The sequence below is a fragment of the Balaenoptera ricei genome, chromosome 13, assembly GCF_028023285.1.
Source record: "Balaenoptera ricei isolate mBalRic1 chromosome 13, mBalRic1.hap2, whole genome shotgun sequence".
In the NCBI taxonomy this organism is placed as follows: Eukaryota; Metazoa; Chordata; class Mammalia; order Artiodactyla; family Balaenopteridae; genus Balaenoptera; species Balaenoptera ricei.
In genome coordinates, this window is record NC_082651.1 from 53,702,266 (window position 1) to 53,729,760 (window position 27,495).

The following is a 27,495-nucleotide window of genomic DNA, read 5'->3' on the forward strand; positions in this document are numbered from 1 at the left end:
CCTTCCTGTACACTAACAATGGAAGATCAGAAAGAGAAATTAAGGAAACACTCCCATTTACCATAGCAACAAAAAGAATAAAATACCTAGGAATAAACCTACATAAGGTGGTAAAAGACCTGTACTCAGAAAACTATAAGACAATGATGAAAGAAATCAAAGATGACATAAACAGATGGAGAGATATACCATGTTCTTGGATTGGAGGAATCAATATTGTGAAAATGACTATACTACCCAAAGCAATCTACAGATTCAATGCAATCCCTATCAAATTACCAATGGCATTTTTCACAGAATTAAAACAAAAAATTTTACAACTTGTATGGAAACACAGGAGACCCCGTATAGCCAAAGCAATCTTGAGAAAGAAAAACGGAGCTGGAGGAATCAGACTCCCTGACTTCAGACTATACTACAAAGCTACAGTAATCAAGACAGTATGGTACTGGCACAAAGGCAGAAATACAGATCAGTGGAACAGAATAGAAAGCCTGGAGATAAACCCATGCACCTATGGTCAGCTAATCTATGACAAAGGAGACAAGGATATACAATGGAGAAAAGACAGTCTCTTCAATAAGTGATGCTGGGAAAACTGGACAGCTACATGTAAAAGAATGAAATCAACACAATACGCAAAAATAAACTCAAAATGAATTAGAGACCTAAATGAAAGAATGGACACTATAAAACTCTTAGAGGTAAACATAAGAACACTCTATGACAAATCACAGCAGGATCTTTTTTGACGCACCTCCTACAGCAATGAAAATAAAAACAAAAATAAACAAATGGGACCTAATGAAACTTAAAAGCTTTTGCACAGCAAAGGAAACCATAAACAAGACAAAAAGACAACCCTCACAATGGGAGAAAATATTTGCAAACGAAGCAACTGAGAAGGGATTAATCTCCAAAATATACAAACAACTCATGCAGTTCGATATCAAAAAAACAAAAAACCCAATCAAAAAATGGATGGAAGACCTAAACAGACATTTCTCCAAAGAAAACATACAGATGGCCAACAAACACATGAAAAGATGCCCAACATCACTAATTATTAGAGAAATATAAATCAAAACTACAATAAGGTATCACTTCACACTGGTTAGAATGGCCATCATCAAAAAATCTACAAACGGGGCTTTCCTGGTGGCACAGTGGTTGAGAATCTGCCTGCTAATGCAGGGGACATGGGTTCGAGCCCTGGTCTGGGAAGATCCCACATGCTGTGGAGCAACTAGGCCCATGAGCCACAACTACTGAGCCTGCGCATCTGGAGCCTGTGCTCCGCAACAAGAGAGGCCACAATAGTGAGAGGCCCGCACACCGCGATGAAGAGTGGCCCCCGCTTGCCGCAACTAGAGAAAGCCCTAGCACAGAAACGAAGACCAACATAGCAATCAATCAATCAATCAATCAATCAATCTTTAAAAAAAAAATCTACAAACAATAAATGCTGGAAAGGGTCTGGAGAAAAGGGAACTCTCTTGCACTGTTGGTGGGAATGTAAATTGACACAGCCACTATGGAGAACACTATGGAGGTTGCTTAAAAAACTAAAGACAGAACTACCAGATGACCCAGCAATCCCACTACTGGGCATATACCCAGAGAAAACCATAATTCAAAAAGACACATGTACTCCAATGTTCACTGCAGCACTATTTACAATAGCCAGGACATGGAAGCATCCTAAATGCCCATCGACAGATGACTGGATAAAAAAGATATATACAGTGGACTATCAGCCATAAAAAGGAAAAAAATTGGGTCATTTGTAGAGACGTGGATGGACCTAGAGACTGTCATACAGAGTGAAGTAAGTCAGAAAGAGAAAAACAAATATATATTAATGCATATGTGTGGAATCTAGAAAAATGGTACAGATGAACCTATTTGCAAAGCAGAAATAGAGATACAGAGCAAGAGAACAAACCTATGGTCACCAAGGGGGAAAGGGGGAGGTGGGATGAACTGGAAGATTTTAATTGACATATATACACTACTGGGTATAAAATAGATAACTAATGAGAACCTGCTATATAGCACAGGGAACTCTACTCAGTGCTCTGTGGTGACCAAAATGGGAAGGAAATCCAAAAAAGAGGGGATATATGTATACATATAGCTGATTCACTTCACTGTACAGCAGAAACTAACACAACATTGTAAGGCAACTATACTCCAATAAAAAAAAATTTTTTTTAAAAAGGAAAGTGAAGGGAAAAAAGGTCAAACTAGTATTGAAAACTGTCAGTTAGATTATGATCAAATTCTTCAAGTATATTTTCAGTGTATTTACCAAAATGCTATGTCCTCTCATTACTACTCCTAACATTTTTCCTTCGTTCCTAACTCTATCAACTTGTCTTTTCTCTATTAATTCACTTAATAGATGTAAAAAGTATGTTATAAATTTACTAAACTATATAAATTCTACTTCACAGCTAAGCCAACTCATGCACAATTTTCTTAAGCAATCTCCAAAAACTTTGATGTTAGCAATGCTATTAGTCAGTTAAAGAAATTACTGATACTTCAATTTTGATTGATATTAGATATAAACTGTGAACCCAGACCTCTTTACAGTAACAAAGAAAGTAACTTATTTATATTAATTAAAATTTTCTTTTCCTCTTTATTCATATAGTCACTTCATTTTCACCCACGCAGCAGTCCCAAGGGAACCGCAGGGGGACTGGATTATCCATATCTAGGAAGGAAAAAACTAAAGAAAGTATAAAAAGAAGAAGGGGTCCAGTCCTAGCATAGAAGAAATGATGAGAAAAGCCTGTCCTCTCACCCCATGGCAAACTATTTTTACCACTATGGTACCCAAGGCTGGAGAGAAACAGTCCTGCCCTAACCCTGGTCCACTCAGTACAATATTGACTCTACGCAATGGTCTTTGCTTCCTGAGGTAGAAGGTGGTAGAAACTCCCTGCATCTTTTCTCAAAGCAAGTGGCCAAAACAGCAAATACATCTTTAAACCTAACAGAATGTAAGAAACAGAAAAGCACAAAAGGAAAATGAGGGTTTCAATTAGATAAGTAACTTATTATGTTGCAAGTGGGGAAAAAAGATATCCAACCAGTCCAATGTTCTACTCCTTGCTGATTTCAATCAGTGTATCTTTACCGCTTTATAATCTGAATCTTCCTTTCATATGATTTCACATGAACATAATAATGTGCTGACATATACTTGAAACATCCCCACCCTTGTCATTTGATAGCTACAAAATATTCTCTATAAACTTCCAAGTCAGATTATATTAGAGAGCCTAAATCCAAAATCAACTGACCAGAAAGCTCTTGGAGATGGATGTTGAACAAATAAATTGTCCTAGTGACCATGGAGGTCTCTTTACAGCAATCGATCAGTTAATTAATTAAATAAATATTTTTTTCCTACTATAAATAAATAGAATCTTTCACATTCTAGGTAGTGAAATTAAATAATGACAGAAAACAGATAAAGACAAGGTATCTGCTTTCATAGTCTAGTGGAGAAATCAGACATTCATCAAATACTCATATGGGGTGTAAAACTGTAATTATCACAAGTGTTAAAAGGAGAGGTGGACAGTATGATGAGAATGTACAATTTAATTATATAAAAAGGAATGCTTGTGCAAAAATAGCTGAAGAGGTGATGAAGGGCCAGATGCAAATCTAGCTAAGAATTTCTCTCCATGAAAGATTTTAAATGTTTGAGGTATAGTTGAGGAACAGGAAACACATAATGAGATTTACATCTTGAACAGATCACTACACTACAAGGTGGAGAAAAGACTGAAAGGGAACCAGAGTAGATATAGATAGATTAGTAAGGATTTAATATTGATAGATTAGAGAAGAGAGGACTATAGACTGGATTAGAGTATCAATGGCAGATTAAAAGGATGAGCAGATTCCAGAAATTTCAGAAAGTGAAACTGATAGGACTTGACCATGGAGGGAAAGGGATCTAGTCTGGTAGGTTACAGCTGACTGATCTATTGGAAGTTGAGAAGAATGATCAATCATAGACTGATAGTGTTGAAAGTATAGCAGTCTCACATCCTCATTTAAATTTCTGATGAGAGGTCTGATGACCTGATAAGGAATGCATAGTACATTTATATGATATTTGCCTTTCTACCATCTCTTTTCTATTCATTGGTAACCTCATCTGGTTGTTCCTTTGAGGAACCAAACCTCCCACTATCCATGTAGACCTAGTAGGGCTGCCTATCACAGTGTATCCTCCCTTACATTCCAGAGTTGAGCACATGACCAAGCGTGGTGCTTTGGAATGTACAAGCCCACAGGCCACCATAACCAGTTCAGAAAAAGCAAAGTGCCCCAACTAGGTATAAAAGTCTTCCGTAGCATTTGACATTAAAATGCTGCATAACACAAGATAGACCATAAGCTTTAAGGACACCAAAATTCTAGAAATAGCAGTGATCACTTTCCTTCGGTAAATGGAAAATAAAGCCTGAAAATAAAATCCAAAACTGAGGAAAGGAGGCAGGGAGAGAGAAAGAGTCCTAGTGACATTGCATAAGCCCTAGAGCTACCCATACCTAAAGCCAGAAAAGCCCTGTACTTCTCACTTACAAGAGTTAATAAATCCCCCTTTTGCTTAAATTCATTTGAATTTCTGACACTGGCAACCAAAGACTTACACAGACTGCAACAACTGTGTTCCATATGTAAGATTATTTTAAAGGTATTGTGTCATAGTTTAATGGGCAGTATTAGGTATTACATATAAAGCAGGTCTTACATAAACACAAAAAGAACAAACAATTCAAGAGGAAGAGAATTATGAATTTTTAAGCATCTAATGGATACTTAACATACATATACAAAATAATGATGTATGCTATGACCAATAACATCTTAGATTTGAAAAAATACGCAAGTAATCATAATAAATTTGAATGGACTAAGCACACCCTCTAAGGACAGAAACTGTAAGGTTGTTAAAAAATAAATAAATAAATGTATACTAAAACCTAGTGGTGTAGAGAAACAAAATAAAAAGATAAAAAATAAACTAATTAGCCAAAATTAGCTGAAAGAAAGCTGGAATATATATTTTCAAAAGTATGTAAGTCTCAGGAAAGAAGAATTATTAGACATAGAGTTAGTCCACCCAAATCATAAAAGGAACGATTCAACAGAAAGACAAAAATTATGAACTTGAAAGCATCTGATAATGTGCCTTCATAATATATGTCCAAAACAAGTAGAATTCCAAGAAAAAAACTGACCGAGTGAAAAAGATCATGGAAGATTTTAATACAATTCCATAATATATAAGCAAAAACAAATTAAAACAATAGAATTAACAGTGTTTATCTAAAGGCCACATAAAAAACAACAGAAGAATATATTTTCGTTTTAACCCAACATAAAACACTTTTTTAACTGCCCATATTTTTACCGAGAAAGCAGGTTTCATCAAATATCAAAGAGCAAGGATTATTAAGGCTACATTCTGTGACCATAATGCCTGGTCCCTAGGCCAAAGAAGAAATCACAATGAAAATTAGAAAATACACAGGACTATATAATATTGAAAATATTATAATGAATCTAGTTAGGATGTAGTTAAAGTGCAAATTTACTGCTTGTTTTCTCTGATAGACTGTAAGCCTCACAAAGACAGAATATTTTGTTTTATTTAGATGTATCCCAAGCACCTATTATAAGGCCTAGTGGGCATTCCTTAAAATTTTGATGAATAATTTAATGAATGAAAGTAGCATCTAGAAAGAAATTAATATCATTAAAATTTTCATTTTAAGAAAACTGAGGAGTACCCAAAATGGTGACATAGTAGGCTCCTGCACTTCCCTCCACAGAATATACAGCCACAAACAGAGCAACTCCCTCTTAAAGAGATTCAGAAACTAGCTAAGTGAGGGAGTCCTTAAGCTGAAACAAAAGGATGCCAATTATTAAAATGAAAATATATAAAAGTATAAAACTAGCTGGCAAATACAGTTAAATTCAGAATATGCTAATATTATAGCAGGTAAATCATTTACAACTCTAGTATAAAGGTTAAAAGACAAAAGTATTAGAAAAATCTATAACTATTATAATTTGTTAATGAATACATGAGACAAAAACATGTAAATTTTGACAACAAAAACATAAAATGTGTGGAGGGGGAGCAGAAAAATGTAGAGCTTTTTAGGTGCTCAAAGTTAAGTTATCAGCTTAAAACAGCCTGTTACAAGCATAAGATGCTTCATGTAAGCTTTATGGTAACTCCAAAAACAAAAACTTTAGATAAACAAGTGATAAAGAAATCAATGCACATCATTATGAAAAAATCATCAAATCACAAAGGAGGAGAGCAAGAGAAAAAGAAAGGAACAAAGGAACTACAAATCAACCAGAAAACAATTACCAAAATGGCAACAGTATGTTCACACCTATCAACAATTACTTTAAATGTAAATAGACTGAATTTGCCAAAAGACAGGGTGGTTAAATGGATAAAAAGAATAAGACCCAACTATATGACATCTAAAAGAGATTGGTTTCTGCTTCAAAGACACACAAGATTGAAAGTGAAGGGATGGAAAAAGATGTCCTATGCAAATGAAAACCAAAAGAAAGTAGGGGAAGCTACCCTTATCTCAGACAAAATATACTTTAAACCAAAAACTGTAACAAGAGACATATGACCCAGCAATCCCACTACTGGGCATATATCCAGTGAAAACCATAATTCAAAAAGACACATGCACCCCAATGTTCATTGCAGCACTATTTACAATAGCCAGGACATGGAAGCAACCTAAGTGTCCATCGACAGATGAATGGATAAAGAAGATGTGGCACATGTATACAATGGAATATTACTCAGCCATAAAAAGGAACAAAATTGAGTTATTTGTAATGAGGTGGATGGACCTAGAGATTATCATACAGAATGAAGTAAGTCAGAAAGAGAAAAATATCGTATATTAATGCATATATTTGGAATCTAGAAAAATGGTATAGATGATCTTATTTGCAAAGCAGAAATAGAGACACAGACATATGGAAAACAAATGTATGGATACCAAGGGGGAAAGGGAGGGTGTGGAAGGAATTGGGAGATTGGGATTGACATATATACACTATTGATATTATGTGTAAAATAGATAACTAATGAGAACCTACTGTATAGCCCAGGGAACTCTACTCAATGTTCTGTGGTGACCTAAATGTGAAGGAAATCCAAAAAAGAGGGGATATATGTATACGTATAGCTGATTCATTTTGCTGTTCGGTAGAAACTAATGCAACATTGTAAAGCAACTATACTCCAATAAAAATTAATTTAAAAAGATAAATAAAAGACAATGAGGATCATTACATAATGATAAAGGGATCCGTTCATCAAGAGGATATGACAATTGTAAATATCTATGTACCCAAGATAGGTGCACCTAAATATATAAAGCAAATATTAATAGATCGGAAGGGGGAAATAGTCTGCAATACAATAATAGTACAGGGCTTCAATACACTGCTTTCAACAATGGACAGATTATCCAGATAGAAAATCAGTGAGGAAATAATGGATGTAAACTACACGTTACATAAGAGGGACCTAATAGATATATACAGAACAGTCCATCAAAAGCAGCAGAATACATTCTTCTCAAGCACACATGGAACGTTTTTTAGGATAGATCATGCTAGGTGACAAAGCAAGTCCTAACAAATTTAAGAAACTGAAATCATATCAAGTATCTTTTCTGACCACAATGGTACAAAACTAGATATCGATTACAAGAGAAAACCTGGAAAATGCACAAATATGTGGAGATTGAACAATACACTCCTGAACAACCAATGGCTCAAAGAAGAAATTTTTAAAAATCAAGAAATAACTTGAGACAAACGAAAATGGAAACACAACATATCACTACTTATGGGTTACAGCAAAAACAGTTTTAAGAAGGAATTTTATAACAATAAACATCTACACTAAGAAAAAAGAAAAATCCAATATATATTCTAACTTTACATATCAAGGAACTAGAAAAAGAAAAAAGGAAGCTCAAAATTAGTAGAAAAAGGAAATAAAGATCAGAATGGAAATAAATAGAGACTAGACAAACAATTGAAAAGATCAATCAGACAAAGACACTACGAGAAAAGAAAATTACAGACCAATATCCCTGATGAAGATACATGCAAAAACACTCAACAAATAATTAGCAAATTGAATTCAACAGTACATTAAAGGATCATACACCACGATCAAGTGGGATTTATTTTGGGATGCAAAGATGGTTCAATATATGCAAATCAATTAACGTGATAAACTACATTAACAAAATGAAGGATGAAAATCATATGATCACCTCAATAGATGCAGAAAAAGCATTTGACAAAATTCAAAATGCTGTCATGATCAAAAAACTCTCAAAAACTGGGTATAGAAGGAACATATCTCAACATAATAAAAGCTAATTATGAGAAGCCCACATCCAACATCACACCCAAAAGTGAAAAGCTGAAAGCTTTTCCTTTAAGATCAGGAACAAAACAAGGATGCCCACTCTAGCCACTTTTATTCAACATAGTACTGGAAGTCCTAGCCAGAGAAATCAGGCAATAAAAAGAAATAAAAGGCATCTGAATTGGGAAGAAAGAATGTAAAATTATCTCTGTTTGTAGATGACATTCTATAGAGAAAATCCTTAAGACTCCAGGATACAAAATCAATATACAAGAATCAACTGTGTTTCCATACACTAACGATGAGGTATCAGAAAGAAAAATTCAGAAAACAATCCCACTTAGAGTACCATCAAAAAGAATCCATTACTTAGGAATAAATTTAACCAAGGATGAGAAAGATCTGTACACCAGGGACCTGAAAACATTGATGAAAGAAATGCAGAGGACACAATAAATGGGAAGATATTATGTGCTCATGGATCAGAAGAATCAACAGTGTTAAAACATTCAGACTACCCAAAGCAATCTATAGATTCAATGTAATCCCTACCAAAATTCCAGTGGCATTTTTCACAGAAATTTCTTAAAAATCCTAAAATTTGTATGGAACCACAAAAGACTCTGAATAGGCAAAGTATACTGAGCAAGAAGAACAAAGATGGAGGCGTCACACTCTCTGATTTCAAACTGTATTACAAAGCTATAATAATCAAAACAGTATGGTGTTGGCATAAAAACAGAGGTGTAAATCAATGGTACAGAATAGAAAGTCCAGAAATAATTCATGGTCAATTAATTTTTGACAAAGGAGTCAAGAATATACAATGTAGAAAGGACAGGCTCTTCAATAAATGGTGCTGGGAACACTAGATAGCACATGCAAAAGAATTAAACTGGACCCTTATGTTATACTGTACACAAAAATCAACTCAGAATGGATTTAAAGACTTGAGTGTAAGACCTAAAACCATAAAAGATCCAGAAGAAAACACAGGGGGTCGGCTCCTTCATATTTGTCTTGGTAATGACTGTTTTGGATTTAAGACCAAAAACAAAGGCAATAAAAGCAAAACTACATAAGTGAGACTAACTAAAAAACTAAAAATTTCGTCACAGCAAAGGAAACCATCAACAAAATGAGAAGACAACCTATGGAATGACAGAAAATATTTGCAAACCACATATCCAATATCAAAATATACTTACTAAGATCATACAACTCAATAGCAAAAAAAATAAATAATCGAATTTTAAAATGGGCAAAGGCTCTTATAGATTTTTTCCAAAGAAGACATTCAAATGGCCAACAGGTGCATGAAACATTGCTCACCATCACCAATCATCAGGGAAATGCAAATTAAACCACAGTGAATATTACCTCACACCTGTTAGCAGGGCTATTATCAAATAGACAAGAAGTAACAAATGCTGGTGAGGATGTGGAGAAAAGGAAACGCTTTGTACACTATTGGTAAGAATATAAACTGGTATAACCACTATGGAAAACAATATGTAGGTTCTTCAGGAAATTAAAACTAGAACTACCATGTGATCTAGCAATTCCACTTCTGGGTATACCCAAAGGAAGCAAAAGCCTGTTTGAAATGACTCCATAATGTATGATTCCAACCGTATGCCATTCTGAAACAGGGGGCAGAGGGATAAATAGGTGGTACACAGGAGAAACTTAGGGCAGTGAAACTACTCTGTATGATACTATAATGGTGCATATATGACATCATGCATTGGTCAAAACCCATAAAACTGTACTATATAAGTGAACCCTAATGTAAACTATGGACTTTAGTTAATAAATTGTAACAAAATCACCACACTAATTCAAGACATCAATGCCAAAATTATAGATTTTGGAACTATCTGATAAAGACTTCAAAGCAACTATTATAAAAATGTTCCAGCAAATAAAGGCAAACACTTTTGGAACAAATGGAAAGACAGGCCAATGCATCAAAGACATAGAATATACAAAGAAAAAATTAAATGACACTTTTGGAAATGAAAAATACAATGACCAAAAAAAAATTTTTTTAACTCATGATTGGGCTCAATATGATTATGGAGATGACACATGAAAGAGTCACTGAACTTTAGGATGGATCAATAAAAATGTATCCAACCTGAAAAACAGCAAAACCAGACAAGACGGTAGGGGGGAAAAATAAGAAAGCAAGAAAAAGAAAACTATAGACCAATATCCTCCCCTCATAATGTTGATGCAAAAGAAAAAAAAAAGAAATCAATGTCATCCACCATATTAAGAAACTAAAAAAGAAAAACCAAATGATCCTATCAATTGATGCAGAAAAAGTATTTGACAAAATTCGATACCCATTCAGGATAAAAACTCTCAGTATAGTAAGGAGAGCTTCCTCAATTTGAAAAAGAATACTACAAACAACCTATAGCTAACATTATACTAAGTGATGAGAGGCTGAATGCTTTCTCCCTTAAACTGGGAACAGTCAATGACGTCCACTCTCACCATTCCTACTCAATAAAGTGCTGGAAGTCCTAGCCAGTGCAAGGAGTCAGGAAACAAATAAAAAGTACACAGATTCTAAAGGAAGAAATAGAGTGATCCCTACTTGCAGATGACAAGATTATCTATATAGAAAATTCCAAAGAATCTGAAAAAAATAAAATCCTAGGACTAATAAGTAAGTTTACCAAGACAATGGGACGTACAGTCAAGAAGCAAAAATCAACTGTATTTTTATATACTAATAATGTACAATTGGAAACCAAAATTACAAAAGCAATACCATTTTTAACAGCATCAAAAATTTAAAAAGAAAAAGAGAAAAACTTACATATATACCTAAAAAAGTACATGTATAGGACCAATATGACAAAAGCCAAAATGCTGATGAAAGAAATCAAAGACCTAAAGAAATGGAGAGAGATACTCTATTTGCGGATTGAAGACTCAACATTAAAAATGTCAATTCTCCAAAATTTTGTCTCTGACAAAAGAGAGGCAAAAATATTATTGAAAATAAACACACAATATACAACTTTGGCAGAAAGTGCAAAAAGAAAAACAGTAGGCTTCAAGGGGGAAGTGAACTTAAACACTATTTGAATACATAGAAACTCGAGATAGAATGCAGGTCATAAAAACAAAACAAGCAAGACAATATTGGTATTTATTTCCACCCTTGGGTTCCAAGACTATGACATATAAAAATTCTGATTTTTCTTTATATTTACTACTAATAAATCACCACGCACAATTTTTAAAATGAGTTCTTGTACAGTTGGGGAAGAAAGATCTTATTCTCTATAATGCTATTAAGTCCCCTCCAAATATAAATCATTTCTTATTATTTGCATATTCAACTTTGGAGCTTATTAATTACTGTAGCATAATCAGTTATCTTCAACTCTTTTAGTAATGGGATGTTTCTTGGCAGCCTGATACACAGAACAGATCAAAGCAGAAATGCTCAGGTTGAAACATGGGTGGAGTGACCACAGCCCTTACTCCTTTCACCTGTATACCTGGGTGCCATAAACACCAGTGTGAAGACCTACTGGTGACTGATTTGTCATTTCCTGACTGTTTATAATACCTCTAGTTATATTTGTAACATGTTCTTATTGAACACCTGCTAGATTTTCTTTCTTCTCTAAGAAAAACAAACAGTAGCATTCTGGTCATATTAAATTCTATGATTACATTTTCACTTGGCTTTATTAACCTTTTGCCATTACATAATGTCCTTGTTTAGTTCTCTTAATAATTTTTACTACGGAATATAAAACAATTTAAAAAATGCTTATCTTACTCTTTGCTTACATGTGCATGAAAAAACTTGATCTTTTAGTGTCTTTATATTTTATTGTATTAGGTATTTCTCTTTTGGCAAGTGATTAAGGGGTTTTTGCCAATGACATTCTTTAATAGGGGATTTCGGACAGTTTTTATCTAATGTAGTAACTGGCAATTGTATTATAATACAACACTCTGTAAATTTATATTACTGTTATTCTTTTTTGCTCTCCTTCACCAATTACTTACTGGTTGTGGTACATATTACATATGTTATCTTATAATAGACTACCTTTCAATCCATTTATCTAGTTCTTAAACACTCTTCACGCTGATATACTCTAATTCAGATGTTTTCATTATTATTATTAACTAAACATTTCAAGCTTGCTTGAAGAGTTGATATGTACCAACATTTCTGTTTAACTCTTAACCCTATATTTCCTAACCACAGTTCTTTAATCTACTTTAGAAATGTGAATTGCATTATAAAATTATATTCATAAGTCCAGTTTTTACTAAACTTTTTACTTTGTGTTGTCAAATCTTTTTGTAATTCATTTATTTCTTGGAAGTCTTTTTCACTTATATACTTTCAAGTCTACTTTATCTTTGTGGTAATCTGTTATAAAATGATTTCAGATTTCCTAAGTCCTCAAATGTTTCCTTCTTTCTTAAGAGGCATTCAGTTTGGCCAGATAGTGTACTGGAATGATAGCCATATTTCTCTTAGCTATTATGAAGTTATTCTATTGTTAGTCTATGAATTAAGGGCTGAAGCAGTTCCTGAACTCCCTCCCTGAAATGATATTATACATTCTGCATTTCAAGTTTAAAAAGCCACTATGTAAGAACTTTGGCTCCACCCTCACTTTCTGAAACACTTTCTAATATTCATGCTGAAATTAGGTTTCAAATAAGGGAAATCTTTCTTATATCTTTCATTATGGTCTCTGTTTTGAAAGTCTTTACCTTTTCATGTAATGTTATTATCCAAAAATATACTACATAAAAAGATAACAGAACCATTACTTTTTCTTCTTGATGTTCTCTTCACATCATTTTTCTGTGCCTTAGATTTATTTTGCTTGCTCATTAATAGTATAGCTAATTATTTGCTCAGCTGGGTCAATTATTTCCTTAAAGCCTCTATCCATGTTTCAATATCTCTCACCATCTTTCAGGATCTCACAGATTTTCAGGGTCAGAAAGAACTTAAAAGTCCTTCCCCAAATAAAAACCTCTTATTTTTAAGACAGATTCCATAGTGCATTCCATTTACCTTAAACTAGTTAATTTCAGAACATTCATACTTGGTCAAAAGCTTTCTGCTGAAGTAGAAATTCTGATATTATAGAAGTCTTACAATTTTTTTCTTCCCCTTTCCGTCACACAGCAACAATGGTATATTAGGTACGCAACTTTGTTTTGCTTTCTTTTCATTTGTCTTGAAGTGTACTGTGTGGAGATTTTTTAGTGGGTTTTACTACTTTTCCTTCTACCACCCTCTTAACACTTTATAAGACAGAAGGTTTACATAACTAATACTTCAGGCCCAAATGTAATACTCACATATGACACTGGAGATATATGTTAGAATTGTAACACATGATCTTTTAATAGAAACAAGATCAAGTATAATGAACAGCATTTTTCTTCACATTCTCCAGAAACTGAAATTAATAACTGTATATCACCATAAGCGCTCAATAACATGTATTCTAATGTAATATATTTTGTTCATTCTTTTCCTTGCTATGTATATACTCCCAAGAAAAAAGTATCATAGCATAAAAACTAGCTTTGCAATATCTAATAAATATCTCCATTAAAAACACTTAAAGATTTGCCTCTTCATGAAATGTTATAATTTTTTTCATAAAATCATCTATAGGTGCATAATAAATTACTATTGTGTAATAATATCTTGGCAAAACTGAATACTTTTTCAAAAACTATACTTCTGTTATATATAAAATATTTTGGTATCTGAACAAATTCTATAAAGAAACATATTCTTTATCAAGATTTCACTTACCCAAGTATTTATTTTTGTTTATTTTACTCTTAAAAGACCTAGTTTTCTAAATAGTGTATCTTTAAATCATTATACAGGACTTCACTGGTGGCGCAGGGGTTAAGAATCCGCCTGCCAGTGCAGGAGACATGGGTTCGAACCCTGGTCCGGGAAGATCCCACATGCCGCAGAGCAATTAAGCTCGTGCACCACAGCTACTGAGCCTGCACTCTAGAGCCCGTGAGCCACAACTACTGAACCTGCGTGCCACAACTACTGAAGCCCGCACATCTAGAGCCCATGCTCCGCAACAAAGAGAAGCCACTGCAATGAGAAGCCCGTGCACCGGAACAGAATAGGCCCCGCTCACCACGACTAGAGAAACCCCGTGCAGCAACGAAGACCCAATGCAGCCAAAAAATTAATTAATTAATTAATTAATTAATTAAAAAATTATTATCCAATGAAAAGAGACATGGTCAAAAATAATTCAATATCTGTAAAAATATTTTTACATGATGCTTATTAAAATTGTATCATAGGGATTTAGAGGCTTCTTTTGAGCTTCCTGTTGGTTATTAGCCTTAAAACAAATGCATAAAATCCCTATAAACTAAACAAATTTACTCATTTTTTAAAAAGCAGAAAAACGTACCAAATCTTTATCATCAGTTTGTATACACTGTTGACTAGTCTCACTTTTTTTTCATAAAAATAGTTTGATCTAGGTATAGTACATTTTTTAGTGTATGTATTTTTTCTAGTTCTTAACATTAGATTTGCTATAAATATCAGATGATCTTTCAAAGATTTTGTGAACTTAATATTAAAACATATCACGGATGATCTACAGCTCACATTGTCAATCTGAATGAAAATGACACCATTATCAGCATCATCACTAACATATTTCTTACATTAGCTGCCAATACTATCAATTAGATATTTCACTGTTATTTTAGAAATGAGCATGTCACAAGCATGTCATTTGCCACTATTTTCTCTGGCTAGTAATAAATTCAAAGTGTTCTTTGACAAAGGACATCAATCAGGAGAGCAAAGAGACCTGAGTTCAAATGTAGATGGAGGCAATTATTAAAACTATAGCATAGAGACAAATTGCTTACCATTCCTAGGCCTCAATAACTCCCTTATCAAGCTGCTGAGAGGATTAAATGAAATAATGCATATAAAGCATTTAACACAGAGCATGGCACACAATAAGTAAAAGATTTTAGCAGCAGTTGATGATGATGATGATGATGATGATGATGATGATGATGATTTCCTAAAAAAGATTTCAAGAACCATCCCTAGCAGTATGCCCCAGACACACATGACTCATCTGCTACACTTTACCGGAGATTCTTGCTTTCATTCCTTTTTACTGTTCTATGTCCTATGTTCATAGCCTCCATAGCGAGGCTTTGGTAACATTACCTCTAAGAACTTCATTAGGTAGCACTCAGAACACCTACAATGGACACTATGTCCTCCATGAGCCTCTTTCACACATGTTGTAGCTTCTGATTGCTCTTGCTTGATATAAATTTGCGGGAAGCTGCCTTTACTCCACACTAAGCATAGGAGAGAAAAATGGCCAGTGTCTCTGGGGAATAATTAACAAAAGACAGTTTGTTTCATCTTCATGATAAAATACAGCATCCCTATTAAAAGGCAAATTCATCATTCCCAAAAGTTAAATAGAATGACACTTTAAAAGTAATTCCAGCTGATTAAATTTAGGGTTCTGAAAAAAATTTTAATTCATGAATATACTCTGAATCTTTCATTTGATTTTAAAATGTATAAATGTTCATTTAACTTTGAGCCCTTGCCTCTCAGTGTTCTATTCTGAGCTAGTCAAACAAGTGGTAGCAGGCATGCTGGGCTCAATAATACTGCCTCTCATATTTAAATACTCTTTTTCACTTGGATTGCAAATTAAAGACAGTCTCCTGAACACTGACACATTTTCAATGATTGATTTTGCAAAACGTGTTGATTTTTCCTACACTGTTTTGCCTCTGTGTATGTCAACTTTGGCCTTCTTTTCTTGCTCCTTTGCAGTGCTGCTGTCTCTTTGAAGCCATTGTCTGTCTGATATGAAAAATGTACATTAAACCTCACGACTAATTACATAGATAGAAAATTCCTGATCTCAAATATAAAACACCCATGCCCAGAAACTATAACAAAAGCTTCTATGTACAAAACTCTTAATCAAACCTTTCATTCACTTGGATTAAAAGAAATTCCAATAATTTATTTTCTGTTAAAGTTGTCTTTATATCCTTTGAAAAGTGGATTTCTTATGCATGTTACATGCCTATAAGTCAATCCATTTAACATTAAACCCCATCTATTTCCTCCACAAAAGTTTATACTTGCTGTTAGGTCTACTTCAATTAAGTGCTACTCAGTAGAACTGTTTCATTCTAAACACAAAACTATTTAATCTTAATATAATGTCCTTTTCTTTTCTTTAACTCTCTCTGCACTAGGCATTAGCAAAGTAGACTTTCCCCAATAAATCCTATAATCTATGGATTAAGTACATGGCTTCTTGTATTTAAAAAACATACTTGGAAAGAGAATGAACAGAAACTTCTTTCCCCTCGAATTCCCCAAAGTATACAAAACAATGTCTCTAAATCTAAAAGGACAGTGCCTTACACACATGCTGCATGTTTATAGTATATAGAGAACAAAATTTCATCTCAGATAACCTAATTGTTGGGAAAATTATTTTTCCTGAACAGACTAGTTTTAGAGTTAATTTAACCAATCATTTTTTTTTAAGCTATTGTATGCAAGGCCTTGTCTAAGCACTCTGAGAGAATACCTGCAAGGAGTTTATAATCTAGTGTTGACGGACGGTAAACAGTATACAAATGGCAATTTCATATGAAACAAGATAAGCACTGAGAAAGAGCACACTACAGGAAGGAACAAAGAGAGAGTGAGAAAAGCTGTGGCTACTCCCCTGCTTGGCTCGTTAGCATGTTAGAATTTTCATAAGGCCTACCAGCCACCACTCGTTTCCACCAGCGATCCTAGCAACAGACTCTCCTAGCTCCCGGTCTACCGAATCTAGGTACCCTACTCGATTAGGCTGTTGCTTGCCTTTTTGTAAGACCAACTCTCTTCTGTCTCTAGTTGTTGTTCATCTCATGCGGTTAACCAAGTGCAGGAAATGCATCACATGCCACCACATGACTATTTTGGGAAATCCTGCAATGACTACCAATGTACCAACTGGCTAGTGCAACCCTGGGTATGAAATTTTAGTTGCTTGAAAATGATGCTTCAGAATGGAAAGATGAAAGGAGGAGGAGAAGGGAAGTAGCCACACTCCTCTTCAGAAATGGCCACGATACCTAAGCAGAGCAAGTCGGAGTGAAGGTCTGCACATGAGCCAAAGCTTAGCATTTCATTGCCTTTGTTGGCTCACGTCACTTCTTTAATTAATGTCACTTTCTCTGGTTTAATATCAGAGCAAGTGACAAGAGTGCTTCTGGATGAATTGTGTTTTCTGAGGACTGTATGGCATACTCTCCCGCAGTCTGACAGAGGGACGTGCCAGTTTTACTTGGCAGTTACAATGCACCAGCTTTAGTTTTAGTAGTTTAATTTGTGGCAGTTATATGTTTTGAATACGTTGAAGTATTCACAATGGTCTCATGGAATCTGCTCCGTAGATAAAGTTTACACAGTGGAAAAGAAAAAGCAATGGCTATAAGGTGATTATGAAAAAGCTTCTCTTGGCCACAGCTGGTCTTACAGGCATTCTTGTAAATTTAAGAGCATTTAGGGGATATGATTAAAGTGATCACAAGGAATGATGCCCTTTTTTTTTTTTTTTTTTGCCCAGTTCTGTAGCTGGTGTGAGACGATCATAAGGAATATGATATTTAGAACTCAATTTTATGCAAAATCCATTATTCAAGAAGTGAAGTTTATATACATGATAGACATGCAATGAAATAAATGTTAGAATAGGAAGCTTTGTTACTTATGCATTAAGTTGGTTCTAACATTTTGGTAAACTAACTTTTTATTGATATAAAATTCAGAAGAATTTCTGCATTGAGGAGAAGGGACTAAACTTTTTCCCTTGGTTTGTTAAAGACCTGTCTGTTTCAGGCTGAAGTAATCTGAAGGTTTTTTATTTAGTTTTTCCTTCATCTCCTTTATACCCTTTTGCGAAGCCTCATCAGCTCATGGTGAGAGCTGCCACCAAGGAGTTCCAAACTTTACCTGCCCTTTCTAAATTTAGGGTCCTTTACTGCAGCAGGTTGAAGATCTGGCTTTGAATGCACCTGGCTCTGCTGGAGAACAGAAATATTCATCTCCACTGAATGCATGCTGCTTAAGTGCTGGAGGCACTTGCGGGAGATTAACTCTCATTGGACACTTCAATACAATACTTTCTCTTCCCCACATGAAGTAGTAATTCTCATTCACCAAAGACAGAATTTTGCCTGACAGCCACAGGAGCTCCTGTTTGACTTTCGAAATTAATCAACCTCGGAGCTGGAGGAGAAATGGCATGTCCTTTAACCTTAAGCACAAAAAGCTCTCAACAGACTGTAGTTTTTATATCCCTGGATGGGAGTTTGGGCCCCTGATACTTAAACTTGATGCACATACTGGGTTTCTGGCATGCTTTTGCCCATACCCATCTGCTAGGCTGGCACTGCGCCCATTCAGAAGGTGTGATGCCAGTTTCAATAGGGCATAGGTGCCAATCAAAGATGGGTTTGGAGGGGCAGCATGCAGAACTCAGCAAAAGTCAGCTCTTCTGCCAGAAGATCCTCCTGTTATCATATAATGCCAATGAAGGGCCACATGCTTCATTGCCTGAGATCACATTGCATCTGTAGATGTTTCTGGCCTTCAGTGGATGTCTTTCTACGGAACCTTTTTCCTCAAGTATTACTTGATTGGAGATGTTAAAGAAAAGTCTACCTGACTAAGTGAAGTCCACCTCTTTAAAAGAAACAATGGAAATCTTCAACAATTTTCTTGAAATAATTGCTGAGTTTTGTGTCTTTCCTCCTAAAATACCCTTTCACATAGAAGACTGCATAGCGTACTCAGCTCACATAATGGAGTTAGAAGGGACAAACTTTCTGAAGGAGCACTAACTGCAAAACTACGTAAGCAGTATAAGATCCATAAACACTTTGAATCATTGTTAAATGTGGATGGTGGACAAATTTTCATCATCCAAATAGCTAATTTCTAGTGAATTCTCCCATTTAGAGCTTTAGAGTTTCTTAATTTTCTTTTCATTTATTTTATATTCCTGTTTCGTAGAAGAAGGACCATACTTCCTACTCTTCTTCCATATCTAAAGAAAAAAAGAAACCCTAAAACACTTCAGAAGCAAAAGTCTATCCTTATTTCATAAGGAAGCCAGAAGCTCCCGAAAGCTGAGAGTTTTTTTATTGTGTGGCAATAGAGGTGAACTCATTGCATGAAGAAGACATTTCCCTAGAGCAAACAGGTTTCAAATTTAAAAACCTTGACCACTGTAAACAGTTATAAGATAGTAACAGGTGCAGTGGAAGAGACATAATATATAAATCATTGAAGAACAGAGCAGTTTGTAAATCTTCCCTTAAGGCAAAAGAGTTTGGGAGTACAAATGTTGAAAATGAAGACCCACAATATAAAATATGTTAAAAAGAAGATCAGACACTTACAAAAATGAAAGAGATAAGAAAAGGCTAAGTAAGCCTTAGAAGAACACTCTCTTTTTATACAAAGAATCCAAACTTTTGCAGATACTTAGATTTCTTAACTGATAAGTAAATGAACACTCTTTTAAAACTCAAAATTAATAGCCGATGGACAGCACATACAAAATTAAAATACAACTTCTAGGGACTTTAAATATTCTTGTGAAAAGTACATCAAGTTTATGAAACTCACAAAATCCCAAGTGATCTCTTCCTCTGTTGAGATTATATCACCTATTACCTCTTACACCTTTATCTGAGAACTAATTTATCTTATATACTATAGTTTCTAGTACAAGTTATCCTTATTTCATATTTATTTCCTTCTTCTTTTCACCCGCACAGTATCATCTGCAAAATTTCCTAGTAACAATTGTGGTTCCTAGTAAGCACTGTGTCAGATAAGACTAACTGCTTATCTCAAAGCCTTCTCTATAAAACACTGCCAAAATAACATTTAACACAGCAATATATAATGAAGCAATATATGTTTCAGTAACTCCATTTTGTTGCTAGCATATCATTAGGCTCTTCTGAACACTACTCTGCATACCTTAAAAATCAATCCATTCCAGCTTACTAGAAAGTACAATAAGTAAAAACCATACATGTATAAATAATCTTTTCTATTTCTTCATAAATAGAAGTCTGTTTCTTCATCAGTAAAATACGTGAGTTAAACTTTGATAATTTCTAAAACTCCTAGTCATCCTATCCTCTTCCCCCTGACCTACCACCCCCCCAAAAAAAGATTTCTTCTGTTTCTAAAGAGCAAGATTGAGCTGATCTGAGAGGATTACCCAAAAAATGCATGGCAGTCACTTGAAGTCTAAACATTTATCCATGAATAAATGATTGATCTTAATGCTTCAAGAGAGCTAATTTTAGTTATAATAACATATTATTTAGAAAAGATAATGCTATTGATTTATTGTCAATAAAGCATATATAGATTTTTTTAGATGACATCGTGAGAGTTAATTTGTCTCAGTTTTTCTTGTGACTAAGAGTACATCTCTAAGATTATAGGCTGGAGTTAAGGGTAACATCTATTATTATGGAAGAGAATAAAGCAACTGGCTTGTGTGGATTAAGCAGCCCAATCTACCTCCATCTCTCAGGCAAATAACTGTTGAACATCTAGACTGTGCTTGATATTCCAAAGATGCTAAATTGTCATGGTTATGGTCAAATTCAAAAAACTAAAACTTACTTAAACAGATAAATCACTTCTATTTGTACTCATATAAGAAGACTTCATGAGTACATGAAGAATTTGGCTGAAGTTTATTACCTGTAATTCTGTTTTTCTAGATTTTTGACTAATTTCTGAAACACAGTATCTTTCATATCTGAAACATAAGATACAGCTTAAATGAGAACTTTTTACTATGTCATCATGGCTATTACTGTAAATTTTAGTGGGAAAAATAGATACAGGTTGGTAAGTAAAATGTCATTCCACTGATTCTCTTATGTTCTTAGTTTTACCACATTTAGTAGTTAAATCCATCACAGTCCATGGCAGGACAAATGGAAAAACCCTCCAGTAGATGTCTTTGTCACCAACCTAATCTCCTGCGGCACCAGACACTGAATTTAGAGTTCAACTATCACTGAGAATGGGAAATTCTAAATAAATAAATAAATTAGATTGAATTGCTTATCGAGTTCCAAGTTCTTTAAAAACCTTATCTTATTTAATCATCACTATTATTATTACCCCTATCATACAGAATAGAAACAAAGACTCATGAACAGGTGAAAGTCACTCAAGTTTGCAAAAGGCTTAGTCAGGTCAGAATTCAACCCAAATTTGCCTAACACCAAAACCCATGCTTTTATTTGTGCAATTCTCCCTTAGTTTGCTTGGTTCTATGTTAAGCCTAGCACTAAAGTAGAATTCAAACTCTTAGTTCTCTCTCCTGAAGTTTTAGAAATTTTTTTCACTTATTTGATCCCAAAATAACAGCAATTTTTTCCACCCCCTAAACCAGCTTCCATTCTCCCTTTTCCCCTCCTCTCATTTCATATACAAAGAAGGAACTTTGTCTTGTATTTAGATTTTTCTTTTCCCTATTATTACTGTTTCTATTAATGCTACAGGCACATTATTTCTCCAAGTCAAGAGTAAATACAAAATATTTCTGCCCCTTCCCCTTTTCTTCTTGCTGACTACTGAGGCCTCGGATATTGATCTCAAAGCTCAAGGACAGCTGTACACACACAATGAGGTAGACACAGCGGTTAGCTTCTTCTCAGTCTTTGGTAACAAATGCTGATGAAGTGTCTGCTGAAAGAGTATTATCTGGCAAATATGATGCTTAAAAAGAATGTAGCTGGACACAAAGGTATTAAGGAAACCTGAATTTACCTACTTCTTCATTTATATACAGGAAGTGATGAGAACCATGGTAAAATGCAAAAACATGATATAATTTCATATGGATTTGCTTAGCTTTGAAAATAAGTAAAAGCTAATTTTAATGAAGTTGTTGCTGATGGCATCTCACTGAAGAGCTGATTTTATGATTTATGAATGCCACTTTTGATAGAACAATAACAACACTTGGAACACACAGTTTTATTATATATTCTGAAGTATGGAGACTTTTCCTCAAAACAGCTAAACATTTCTTTAAAGTCCTTCCCCCAACGTGTGCACTTGCTTATATTTCCAGGATCCAGGTTCTGAAATTCAGATAGTAGAGGGTATTTCATAACATATGAAACCTTGAAAATTGTTGCAAAATAAATCTCACTGAGAAAAAAATAAATAAAAAAATATGTGCAGTACTTGGACTGAAAGAAGCAAAGATTTTTCTGTATCTAAATAGGGACAAATAAATCACATGCCTAAACAAATAAATTCCTTTTTCACAACAGGAACCACACAAGTAGTGAGTATGTATACACATATATGTACACATACATATATGTATATGTGTATAGACATATAATTTAACTTTAAACACGCACTTAAATTTAAATACATATTAACACATATAATACGTACATCTAAAAAAGAGAAAAGAAAGAAGACCATCACAATCAATGCTTTTCTGTAGTTCTTTGAAATTACTCAAATAATTCAAACATTAGAAAACTGAAAGTGTAACTAAGCTGTACAATCCAAGGCTATAGCTCAGCCACATCAGAAATAATTTATTCAACTCCATTTCTCTGACCTTGAATCAAGACAATGTACTAGAGATCCTTACTCTCTGCCATACGAGAGAATTCACTAATTCAGAGTCTCAACCAACACTTATTCTACAAAGAATTCTATTCTCTGTAGATCCCAAGTACTCTCAGGGTCTTTATCTGCACCATCCAACGTGGTAGCCACTACCTATACGTAGCTATTGAGTCCCTGAAATATGACTAGGCACATCCTGGATTTTAAAGACTTTAACTATAAAAGTGAAATATTTCCTTTTTTTAATATTGATAACATACTGGAATTACAATACTTTAGATATATTGTATTTAATAATACATATTATTTAATTAAATTTCACTTGTTTCTTTTTACTTTTTTTTTAATGTGGCTCCTAGAAAATTTTACTTTACATACATGGATTGTATTACATTTCTATTGAACAGTGCTGTCTATGTCACTCAATCTAGTACTTAGAATCATAGCATTTTTCAAGCAAGTTCAAATCCTTTAAATGGGGAAGCTGTTCTTTACTTAACCCATACAATATTTTTGTGTTGGTCTTATCTTTCCAACTAGATTAGACACTCAGGTGATTAATAAGTTACTTACTGACTGAATTTCATCCATTTGTTCAAAACTACAATCTTAATTTTATCAGAAGAGGAGCTTTATCCTTCATGATCCATGAAACATGTTTGTGTGAGAAGGGTGGCAGAATATGCCACCCTAAAATATGCCTCTTTGGCATAAGGATTATTTTGAACTAAAGGCACTTGAAAAATAGCAAATGTAGGGAGAGGCTTCCTCTGAACTCCCTTTATTTGCCTAAAGACAGAGCCTCCAAAAAAAAAAAAAAACTCCACTGTTTTAAATTCCCTCCAGGAGCGCTTCATTAACCAGGAAAGACTGACTCATCACAGAAGAGATGAGAAGTTGACATCACTCCCAAACTTTCTTATAAACTATCATAGCCCCCATCTACTCTTCTAAGGGCTACTAATCTTTCCTAAAAATCATTTACTGTTCCTTAAGTGGCCTGTATCCCATCTCCCCTTCCCTTATTAAGACAGTATGTAAGCTCTCAAATCTCACCGTGTTTTAGGGTATTTATTCACTTTTTTTTCCTGATATTACTGTGCACGTAACATTAAAAAGATTAATAAATTTGTATATCTTTTCTCCTGTTAATCTGCCTGTTGTCAGTTTATTTCATAAACCCAGGTATCAAATTTAAGAAGGTAGAGGGAAAGTCCTTCCTTCCCTACACTTTGAAATGTTTAATGTTCTTAAATTCCTTACAGACACAGATATAATGAGTGAATATATTTAGAAGAACTGCTCCTTGAGGACATATTTTTAATCACTAATATTTATCTTATTTTATTCATTAAATCTCATCTTGTAACGGATATTCTTGATCATTAAACTACAGATACAAGGTAGCCCTGAATAATCCTTTTAAAGTCAGTGTAATTTTTAAATTTTTAAATGTAGTGTAAAAGTATACTCAACTCAGGTTCCTTACCTGTACCAAAGAACACAAAAACTAAATGAGTGTCTATTTTCTTAATTATCCCAATATGGGGGCTTCCCTGGCAGCACAGTGGTTAAGAATCTGCCTGCCAATGCGGGGGACACGGGTTCAAGCCCTGGTCTGGGAAGATCCCACATGCCGCAGCGGAACTAAGCCCATGCCCCACAACTACTGAGCCTGCGCTCTAGAGCCCGTGAGCCACAACTACTGAGCCCGAGTGCCACAACTACTGAAGCCCGCGCTCTTAGAGCCCATGCTCCACAACAAGAGAAGCCACAGCAATGAGAACCCTGCACACCGCAATGAAGAGTGGCCCCCCTTCGCCACAACTAGAGAAAGCCCGCGCACAGCAACAAAGACCCAATGCAACCAAAAATAAAAAATAGTAAATAAAATAAATTAATTAAAAAAAAACAATTATCCCAAGATGGCATGTAACTAGTACCATTCTAGATGTACAAGATGTGCAATGAAGTTAATTCATTCCATGCAATAGATGCCTTGAGGTATGAAGGCCCAGTTCTCCAGTGAGGCCTAGTTAAGAAAGGACCAGAACCTGTACTACTTAAATATTAATGATTAAGATTCACAAATGGAAAGTGTTTGTATTCATACAGTTGCATTCTCTGAGCTGTAAAAAGCAATGTTTCCAGGAAAACACTCTCAAAAAAGAACATTAACATTTTGTCTGGCAGACTGTGTAATTATGCTCTGAAAAGACTTCTAAGAGTCATTCAGAAAAACATGGACAACAAGGACTGGGGTCAGTCATGTCTTGAACGCAGACATTCTACTAAACATGATCTTCATACTACTTAGAAAAGTACATTTATGGATTATATCTTATTTCAAAGTTTCAATTTTCAAAATATTATTAAGAAATCACAGTTATAGTCACGTATATAAGAATATTTGGTGAGGGCTTCCCTGGTGGCGCAGTGGTTGAGAATCTGCCTGCCAATGCAGGGGACACGGTTTCGAGCCCTGGTCTGGGAAGATCCCACATGCCGCGGAGCAGCTGGGCCCGTGAGCCACAATTACTGAGCCTGCACGTCTGGAGCCTGTGCTCCGCAACAAGAGAGGCCGCGACAGTGAGAGGCGCGCGCACCGCGATGAAGAGTGGCCCCCGCTTGCCACAGCTAGAGAAAGCCCTCGCACAGACACGAAGACCCAACACAGCCAAAAATAAATAAATAAATAAATTTTAAAAAATAATAATAATCTGGAAAAAAAAAAAGAATATTTGGTGATTTATACTTTACCTATATATATCAAACCAAATCCTCCAGAGCCAATCATCTTGCCCAGCACCCACTGTTTTCCTTCCATATCATCCAGGACCTTGCCTTCTGGAAGTGGAACAGGAAGTCTGTATTTCTCTTTTCTTCTTGGTGGCATCACTTCTGTTGGCAGAAGGGGTGAGATAGTGATTAAAAATAAAAACAATAACAAAGAAAACTCCAGTTAAAATACGTTTCTCAAAATGTCTTCCATGGGGCACTTTCCCAGGTTCCCAGAAATTAGGATTCTGAAGTCAACTGGGTTTAGGAAAGCCCACACATTTTATTCAAATTGGAGATTCACCAACATTACAATATTGAAATCTAAGAGGCACTGATGTTAAAAAACAAACCTGCTGAACCGCACTTAACATTTCCGAAATTCAGTTAGGCAGTCAAAATACCTATTAACAGTGCAGAATACACCTTAAGAAATGAGTTCACAATATCCAATGACAAAGAGAAAATAAATTTCATCTATATGAAAATACTCCTTTCATTGAGAATGCTAAGTGTCAAAGATGAGAAGCTCTTCAGTCACTAGGGAAGAAAATACAGCTTTTGACTGGGAAAACATGGACGACGGCAATGTACATCATTACCAAGCCCAGCAACTGACACAGACTAGGTACTCAGTAAATATCTGTTAAATGAGCAAAGCACTGGGTTTTCATGGATGTATAACTAAGCAGAGCACTAGGCCACTGTGCAGTTTTAGGGCTGGCACACTACTCTTTCAGCTTCTTTCTGTTCCTTTATATCCTGTCCCTTCCCCACCCTCACCAAAGTGAAAACTGCCCTGTCTTAGAGATTAATACAGTACTGCCGACCACAAAAGTATGGACTCCACAGTATAGCCATATAACTTTACCCAATTAATTATAATTGTACACAGGTTAGAGAATTTCACCAGATTTTTGAGTCGGAAGAGAAAATTTCTTCGGGGTAAACACACACACAGCATATAGGCCTGAAACTAACTGTGAAAGTAACTGCAATCCTCTAAGTATTTCCAAAGAATTTTTTAAAACTGGTGAGTATTTTTGAAATGAAAGTAAAGTTTTCATTGTATACGCTATCCATCTTCGGAATGAGAAGGTTTCTGTTCCTTTTAGTAGGTTTTCCCTGCTTCACTTACTTTAATCAACGCCCTCTCTTTTACTCAGCAGCAACACCACAGGTAGAGCAAAGGAACACAGCAGAAATCTTTAACAATATTCACCTGTCCTCCTCCTAACGCGAACACAAGGGAAGCCAGGAACTTAAATGAACGATGCCCAAAACAGGAAAAGTTTTAACCAGTACTTTATATATACTGACCAGTACTTTATATACTGGGGCCCAACATTTATTTGCTGATTTAAAAACCTAAAGTCTACAGAGAACAACTTTTCAGCAGGGCATAAATTCTCAATCAGTATAGAGAAGACAAACCTAGTTTGGGGGCAACTCTGTGGCATCAGAACTTGAGACCTGAAAGGTGACT

The 27,495-nt window shown here is 34.9% G+C and overlaps 1 protein-coding gene across 2 annotated transcripts in view; it reads right to left on the reverse strand.

The window, feature by feature from the left end:
* Positions 1–27,495, reverse strand: part of VRK2 (VRK serine/threonine kinase 2) — an 89,695-nt gene that overhangs the window by 61,386 nt on the left and 814 nt on the right. For both annotated transcript variants that reach the window (XM_059943284.1, XM_059943285.1), the window contains exon 2: positions 25,992–26,132. In XM_059943284.1, the coding sequence (XP_059799267.1) occupies positions 25,992–26,127 (136 nt within the window). In that variant the 5' untranslated portion in view covers positions 26,128–26,132. The remainder of the gene's footprint in view (positions 1–25,991; positions 26,133–27,495) is intronic.